Source organism: Sphaerodactylus townsendi, linkage group LG01, assembly GCF_021028975.2.
Source record: "Sphaerodactylus townsendi isolate TG3544 linkage group LG01, MPM_Stown_v2.3, whole genome shotgun sequence".
Classification (NCBI taxonomy): Eukaryota; Metazoa; Chordata; class Lepidosauria; order Squamata; family Sphaerodactylidae; genus Sphaerodactylus; species Sphaerodactylus townsendi.
In genome coordinates, this window is record NC_059425.1 from 98647665 (window position 1) to 98656832 (window position 9168).

General features: G+C 38.5%; 1 protein-coding gene across 1 annotated transcript; it reads right to left on the reverse strand.

The window, feature by feature from the left end:
- Positions 1–263: 263 nt before the first annotated feature.
- Positions 264–8824, reverse strand: MYCT1 (MYC target 1). The gene is made up of 2 exons (XM_048507504.1): positions 8679–8824; positions 264–2094 (listed from the first exon to the last, which is right to left on the reverse strand). Exons 1-2 carry the CDS (start codon positions 8743–8745, stop codon positions 1565–1567), a joined length of 597 nt encoding a protein of 198 aa, XP_048363461.1. The 5' UTR covers positions 8746–8824; the 3' UTR covers positions 264–1564.
- Positions 8825–9168: the final 344 nt, after the last annotated feature.

Below are 9168 nucleotides of genomic sequence, written 5' to 3' on the forward strand. Positions count from 1 at the left end.
TCGATGGAAGAGGCATTACAGAGGTACTACATTTATGTCTGAATCTGTTTTCAATGAGTTTCCAAGGTGCTACCAGACACTTGTGTAACTTTTTTCACCTCCTGTTTTTGATAGTTTTCTAGAACATGGGACATCATTATAGTGTGAAATATTTCATATTGTATATGAGTTTAGGTAGGATGAGTTATAAGAAATGCATTTATTTAGAAATAGGTTATGGTCATTATAGGTTGGAAGGAGAAATTTCATGGTGGCATTAGGTCTCTTGTTCAGATAAGTTTATTTCTTCTCATTAAACACTGCAATAATGATATGTCTTTCTCATACCTTACTGTTTGTTAGGATTTTTATTTTCTTTATTGTGACTTTGTTATATTTTTGTATTTCAAGTAACTGACATATTTTATATGATCAATTTTAAAACAAGAAGCAAAATATTGAAATTAACCAACTATTAAGTTCTAGTGTAGCATCTTGAAATGATCCCTAGCCTAAAAAAAACTTTTGCAGATATAGAGAGTGCCACAATCCTAGTGCATAAATCTGAAATCCATAAACAGAATTAGCATGTCTATTGTATTTAAAGGAGCCCTACGTAGTCTAATCTTGCTAAATCAACATTTGGCTTGGCTACTGCCTTAATTGAAAAGTACTGTCATTCCTGAATACAATAGGTTTAAAATAGTATCATGTAAAAAATTGGGCTGTGACTTAGTGTCATTAGTGAATCTATTCACACACATGCCATACTTGAAGCTGCTCCTAAGGGCAGTGAAATTTGTGTTTCCTGAGGCCCCATAAACAGCAAAAAGACTCATTGTCTTTACTTTCTCATTTTACACAAAGGACCTGAGAATTTCAGAGGCATATGAAAGCCTCATTTCTTTTACGCTATGGGTCCCACTGAGGATACCTTGATCTTAAGCCTGTGCTAGCACCCACAAATAGATTTGGTTTTGGTTCTGTAAGCCACTTCTTAATCTAACTGTGCTTTGGATTCCTAAGAATGTAAATCAAAGGTCCTAAACCTGGCAAATGATGATCGCAACATGCAATTATTTTAAATCAAGTCCGTAGAAGAATTCCTGAACATCTTATAGATAACATATGGTTGCTGCCAACTGACAAACACGTGATAGGAAGAAACTATTTGAAAAGCAGAACTCCCCGCAGAGAAAAAAAAATTGTCACAAAAAGAATAACAACATTGATTCCACAGTTCAAAGGAGTTCCATCATTCTTAAGTGTGCTTTGGTTTGTTTTTCCAAAGGTATCAGTTCATAAGACAGCAAAATGTTTGCATCATTTAAACTGAAGGCAATGATTACAGTGCAGGCATAAACTATAAATACATATGGATGCAGTGCAAAGTGCTCCCTTTGTGAGTCAAAGCAAGGAAGGTCTTTGAACACTATCAGTGCATCCTTCCATCAAATCAATGTCATTTGTGTCTCCTACAGTATGTCCTTTTTGGAAAGAGAATCTTCACAGGTATCTTCAGAGACTACAGAAAATAATAGAACTAAGATTCTTCCTCATGCTTTTATGTTTCTGAAAATCCAACTCAAGAATCTAGAAAAGCCTTTATGATCGTGTCATAGGCAGGAGGTGGTGTTTGCGTAGAATGGCAGGCCCGAAGACTATTATTGGGCCAGTGAAATTCAGGACGACTTAGGCTGTTGGTGGTGCTCCCAGTAACAGTTGTGGTAGTACTGGTGGGTGTCAGTGTTATCAGCTGACTGTCAGTTTCTACAGGAAGTGGAGGGGACTGAAGAAAAGGATGAAATGTAGAGGCCCGGAAACTTGATTTTCTTGGAAAGGAGTTGGTCTGGTCTAAGGAAGCTTGCCTTTGGAAGGTAAGACTGGCCAAACTGAGGTTGCTGCGACGTTCACAACTGCTGTTGCGGTAAAATCCTGGTCTGTTAGCAGCACTTCCATGGGAAACTCTGGAACGCCGGCTAGAGGATGAGGTACTCCAGTGGGAAATATGTGCACTAGCTCTGCGACTAGACAGGCAAGTAAACAAAGTCCAGATTGTGCCTCCAATTACAAGTCCAATGACCATAGAAACTGTAAATGCTATTATTATTTGATCTAAAAATGAAAAAAGAACAGTGTGGTTAGTTATTATACACAAAATGATATCTTTATAAAAACTCAGAGAATTAAAAAAAAAATTTACTGCTTCAATGGAGCTTACATTTTGCAGTCCAGTACTGAGAATGAAATTTATATTTACAGATTGGCCTCCAAGTAATGTTTATTACAGTACATGTTTGTGTTCCTCTGCTATTATTTATGTACAGGAAAAAATTTAATACAAATTTGAGAGGTGTCTTTTTTTTAAAAAAATGCATCTGTTTCATGCTGACTATAATAACAATGGCCACATTGACACATTATTGGATGTTGCAGTATTAAACTATCACAGTCAACTGCAACTGGAATTTCCTCTGCAGACAAGTCTAGCCAGGAGACAAATGGTTGCTAAAATACAATGCTTGCCCAACATCCACTGAGATCTGGATGCAGTCAAAGTTGAACTATGGCCAATGTGAAATAGATTTAAGAGTAAACATTCATGGATTAAAATTTCTGAGAAGCTTTTAATATTGGTGAACTGCATCATGATTCATTAGGATCCTCATTGCAGCAACAAAATGAAATGATTTTTCCATTGACCTTTGACTGGGCAGCACTGGTGAATGACATTTCCTGTGCAAATCAAATATGTAGAAATATAAATACTATCACACTGCAGAATATTAAACAGTCCTGCTGAACAGACACTGGGGATCAGGAAATCCAATCCTTTCTTTTTCCTGTGGTGATATTTAAGCCAATTTTGGTGCGTGTGTCTGGGTTCCGGAATTTCAAGGGAAGCCAAAAGAGTTTTGTCAGATTTTGTACTGGCAAAATTTCAGGGTGGTAAGAGTGACAATGTGTGGATGGGTTACATATCGTTGGACCAACACAGCAATGATACAGTATTTCTCTCAGCTGGAAATGTACATAGATAGATGTCAGCTTAGATATCCAAGCTTTAAAATCATTCCAAATATCCACCGAAAAGGAAACAGAAAGTTTCCACAGGCAATTAAACAAATTTAGGAGAATGCTGAACCTTCCACTCCTGCCTACCAATTCACTTCATGGAAAAGACCTTCAGAAAGTGTTCAAGCTAAGCTAGATATTTCATGAAGAAATTGTTTATTAATTTATTTCCTTAATTCTGTTGAATTGATCTGTATTTCCTACTTATTTCTTTTCAGCAATTCTAATTTTATATCTATCTATCTATTTATTTATTATTTAGATTTTTATACCGCCCTATCTCCGAGGGGCTCCGGGCGGTGTACAACAAAACTAATACAAACAAGTTCGGGAGCAAAACTATACAATTAAAACAACAGCAACCCATAAAAGCTCCATCGTTGGGTATATATGTATCTACATTTCTTGGGTATATATTGTATACCCAAGCTTGGGTATATATGTATCTACATTTCTTGGGTATATATGTATCTAGCCTTGGGTATATATGTATCTACATTTCTTGAAAAGGAATCAGCATTGTAACAAAGAAATTATGGATAGTATGTTCACACATTTGTACATAAGTGCTGTCAAGTCACATATGATTTATGGTGACTTTATCATTTGACTTTAATACCCTGAACCTAATAAGGGTGTAAAAGGAGGGATCTAGTGAAGAGACTTCCTGAAAATCTTGTTTCCACACAAATGTTTTGTGTAATGATACTGGTATTATTTAAGGGTACTTGATGGTACCCTACTAAAGCTAAGCAGGTCTGAGTCTGGTCAGACAGCATGATTCAAGTCCAGTAGCACTAAAGGCCAGTATGATTTTCACAGTATTAACTTTCCAGAGTCAAATTTCCATTCAATAAGTGAACTAGAATTTCCTACAGCTACCCACCTGAAATTGGCCAGTTTCTATGCTGAACAACCCTATGTATGCTGTGTGATGTAAGAAAAGCAGAATAGGAACATAACCAATAGACTACATTCCTACTGTATAGTTCCAAGTGGTGATATACCCTTTCAGTGTGATAGTCACTAAAATATTTTTAACTGAAATTACCTCGGAGTTAAACTTTCTTAGAATTTTAATTATGTTCAAGCGGGGGGGGGGAGCATATTATTGAAACATTCTGAATAGTTTCAAAAGAATGATTAGAGAAAAACAGCATGTATATCAAGGAGTACTTTATTAGATGTCAATCTACTGCTGAAGCATGAAAGGGAAAGAGTGTGTGTAGTTGAGGTTTCATAAACAGGAGGTTAACATGCAATACTGCATACAATAATCATACTATGCCAGAAGACAGTTAGCCAGGAAAGAAAGTACAATAACATAATCAAGGGCTAATGATATCTCCTAAGAAAATGGTGCCACATTTCAACAGACTTTGATTTATGACTTGCACTAAGAGTCATAATTAAATGAGGTGGATGTTCCAGTTTCCTGCAGTTGTTGATCAGCCACCACTTAATGCAGCCATTGCAATGTTGGCAAGTAGAACGCCTGAGGAGGAGCCAAGTGGCTTCAGGTGTTCCTTTGCAAAAAGGAAATTCAACAGGAGCAGCAATTAACAAAATATCATGCAATAACGTTTGCAAAATACATCAGGAATTTGATCAACGCTGTCTTTCCAGATCATTTTGCTTAGGCATGGCTTTGTGAGGAAAGAATGAGCACGGTGGAAATATGGCTGAGAAGAAAAGCTATGCAATTGGGGGGCAGGGATAATGACATCACAAATTGTCCATTTCCTACCATATGTGAGTCAATGTTTCCAGAACATTCATAATAATGCTGATTTCTGCCTTAGCATGAATTACTGCGAGTCCAGTATTCGTTTATTAATGGTATAAGAATGTATTTGTCTGCCATTGTAACCATAATCCTTCCCATTTTGTATTTGAATTCTTACTACATCTCATATCACCGAAAGCAAAAACAAAAGCACCAGAATTATTGACAAACAAACTCAACTTCTAAATAAACATGTAAAGTATTGGATTGCCAGTGGTAAAATTCTAGAAACTCATAAGTTGCCTCTTTTTAAAAAAAAAAACTTTTCTATACATCTATGTCCATTCACATTAATAAGAGTGTTAGATTATAAATGAGCACTTCCAATGCACTTTATTGTGTGCAAGTGGATTTTGCCATTTCACATAGTAAAATCCAGCTGCAAAGTGTACTGAAAGTGACTTTAAAGTGCATTATTTGGTATGTGTAAAAGCACCCTGCCACTCTATTACATAAGCAATTCCCCAACATGGTTGTCATGGGGAATATGGCATCCACTAATTTTATTTTCTAGTGCTCACTTTCATTTTCCATCTCTTCCCCAAAACAAGGAGCCAATCCTGACCTTCATTTGTTTCACTGTAGTAGAAGATGCTTCAGACAAATCCAGGAGACATGACCTTCATTCCTGCAGGGAATACCCATTTGGAAACAACCATATCTGACATAGGAGGATTGTTGGCTTGAAACCTTCTAATATTTTGTGGTACCTGCCAACATGTTACTGTTGGGCCCAGACTTGTGGCAGCCTTACTGTGATTGTTTCCCCTCATGGCAGCCACTTTCTGATGGCACACACTAACATTCTCAAAATTCCAAAAAGTACTCAACAATTGCAACAAAGTTTGGGATGACTGCACTACAGCACAGTGACTCTAATATTTAGGATGATGCTAAAGCCCTGGAGCACATGCCCTTTATTTTTCTTATGCCACCATAGTAGATCAATACATGGTTTAATTCCAGCACATGTCCTGAAACCATTAGGTTTCATCATCCTTTATCTTTTGCTGTTCTCCATTCCCATCACTCTTTCTCTCTCTTTCTGCCCATATTCCATCACTCTCTCTTTCTGTCCTCATCATTATCCTGGCCACCCACCTTCCCCCGCCCTGCCCTGCCATGCCCTGCCCCACAGCAGCAGTGGTGGTGGCAGCTCTACAATAGATATACCAACTACAATGATCAGCACCACTTAAGGTTGCCAGCTATAGGTTGGGAAATTCCTGGAAATTGCGGGAAGGGAGCCTTGGGAGGTTGAGGTTCAGGGAGGGAAGCAACCTCAGCAGGACATAATGCCATAGAGTCCACCCTCCAAAGCAGCCCTTTTTGTCAGGGAAATTAATCTCTGTCATCAGGAGACCAGCTGTAATTCTGGGATATCTCCAGACTTCACAAGGAGGTTGGTGATGCCAGTTCCCCTGGAGGAAATGGCTGCTTTGGAGGGTTGGGTCTGTGGTAAAATAGCCTTCCAAAATCTGCCCTCCTCAAACCCTCTCCTTCCCAGGCTCCACTCCTCAAATCTCCAGGAATTTCCCAACCTGGAGCTGGGAATTTTATCTCTTCCAACCCAACAGCCAACCTGCCCTTATCTGCCTCTCCTTAAGTTTTCCAAATCCTTTACTCCCCCACTGTCTCTGCCTTGGAAAAGTACTGTCTTTTTCCACTGTGGGGATGAAAGCAGATTAGATTAATCTCCTCTTCTTTTTGTGTACACACAAGATATGTTAGGCTGAAAGTATGTGACTGCTTCACAATCACCCAGTGCACCTTCACAGCAAACTGAGAATTTGAACCTGGGTCTTGCAGACCCAGTTCTAAAGCTTTAACTTCTTCAGCACGCTGATTTTCATAGGTTAGCTTCTTTTGAACAGTAAGCAGCCATGCCTAGTTGAGTGATGGAAGTTTAGTGGTATGAAGTCACCCAGAGGTTGCTAACCTCCAGGTGGGACTGGGTGATCCCCTGGAATTGCAACTGAACTCCAGATGATAGAGATCTACTCCAACTATTTTGGAGGGTGGACTCTGTGGCATTATATCCTGCTTAGGCGTCTTCCCTCCCCAAACCCTGTCCATCTCAGACTGTACCACAATGTCTCCAAAGAAATACCCAACCTAGAGTTGGCAACCCTACTCAGGCCTCCTTCAAAGGCCAAAATAGACTTGGAAAGGGCCCTGGAAATAGACCTGGAAAGAGTATTGTCCCCTCCTACGGCTTTTTACTGGCAGACTAAATTCTTCTTCTCGGATTTTTACAAATTAGAGAAGGAAGCCCCTTTTATATATCACAAAATAGAAATAGTCATTTAACAATATGGTATATTTTCTTCAGTGTAACATTCTACATATCAAGCATGATAGTTCAGAAATTCTGGCTTCTATCTTTTCAACTTAATTAAATGCATCTACAGATGCAATTGTGTGTCAGTTTTCAACAGTATTTCAGCCAGCTTCACTCAGCATCACCTAATCAATTCAAGTCTACCATACATCTGAACAGGATGCAGACAAAGGGCCTTAAGATCAGGTTTGAATCATCTCTTTTTCACACAAGTAGAAACTCATTTCTTCCATGTCCTGACAAATTCATGGAGAGGTCAGTCAATGAGGTTTATTGAAATTTTGGGCAGACATACTTATTATTTTTCCTTTCATATTCTTTTTCTGGGGATTGTCACATTTGTAATATATTGATAAAAATTAAAATATTGGTGAAATAAAAACTTCAGATATATGAACATGATTGGATTCTGTAGCTGAGATGAGCTTTGAGTATGTTGCCCGTTTGCATTTGCAGACAAGTAGGGGCACCGGTAAACCAAACTTTTAAGGGAGGGGAAGTCTGGTTACTTCTATCCAGTGCTAGTCAGGCAGGTTTATATCAGACTATTGATGGAGTCTACCATGTTTGCTCCAATCAAGTACTTCTCATGCAGTTGCCACGTCTGCTTGCATATAGAAGGATGGTTTTGAATAACTTGCCAAAGCTTTAGTTCTTATAGATTAAGATGAAAAAAATTACCAGGATGCACAAACCTCCCACCACATGACTTCTCATAGTCTCCCAACAAACACATGGATTTCATTTTGTGACAATTGGCCCTAACAAGCATCATAGATAATATGTGGGTTTTGAAAGTGACTGTATCATTGAAGAATGGGAGCCAGAAATCAACAAAGTATGTGCCCAAAACCAAATAAGTGCTTTTTGAATCTATTCACATAGGGAAGAGAGGGAGAGAGCAGCTAGTATCCCATAAAGAAAACAATAGCATTAGGAGTTCTAATGTTAAGGGGAAAGGGGGCAACTAAGGCTTCCCTGCACCAAACAATAGGCTGCTGACTCAGTTCTTAATCCTGCCTCCTGCAGTGAAGCAGCTAGAATAATTTGATCAACATTGGGTGGATATGCTTGGAGTTTGACTAGAAAGGGAAGCCCCACCCAAAGAGCCATTGCAGTGTAGTAGTTACTTTGCTAGCCTTACACTACAGAGATCCAGCTTTAAATCTTCCTCTGCTAGAAAACCCACTGGCAACCTATGCTGATCCAAACTAACCTGGCAATTTTTCACTGATTTCCCCCTCCCACTGCAGATTAATTACAGCCCACAGTTTCAGTTTATCAAATGATATTTAGCTTGGAGAACAGAGAATCAACACTATACATTTGGTTTGTTAGTTTTCAGATATGTCTATTATAAAAAGTATAACTATAAAAGTTCATAGTTGTGGAAAGAGATTGTGTTAATAAGTAACCCAACCATAACACAGTGAAAGAGAACTAAGAGAGATATTCTCTTTTACATATTTCTGAATAGGACATACTAAAAGTACTTACTCCAGAAATTGGGTGGCCATGGACTCTCAGAACTAGTGCTGTTGGTATCCATAACATTCAAAATCATAAAAATATTAAAACTGGGAATCCACAGCAGAGCACTTGGTTTCTGACTTAGTTGAGACTTCACTTGGAAAAAAAATGCCCTCACATATTCCTTCACATTGTTTTGTTAGAATGAAAGGAAATCAGTGTGTCACATTTCCTGCTTTTATACTCAAATTAGCAACTGTTCACTTTATCTTGGCTTACCACACGGTTCCTGAGTTAGGGGAAGAATTTCCTCCTTGTCATTGTCATTTCCCTGGCGAGACAGTGAATTTACCAAGAACAATACTCCATCCCCTTGTGTTCTGCCTGTTATTGGTTCCAACTCATCACTAAGGAAAGGAGGATTCCTGACCTTTCCCCAGACCTCACTCAACATTCCTGAAAAAGCAAAAGCACACATCTTAGCTTTTACTAGGCAATCATGGTGTGGACATCCTTG

Bases quoted from the DNA above. Each gene is read 5' to 3' on its own strand.
- MYCT1 (XM_048507504.1), bottom strand. From the start codon at position 8,745: ATGATTTTGAATGTTATGGATACCAACAGCACTAGTTCTGAGAGTCCA. The intron at 2,095-8,678 runs GTAAGTACTTTT...TTTCATTTTTAG, and splicing joins ATGGCCACCCAATTTCTGGA to ATCAAATAATAATAGCATTT.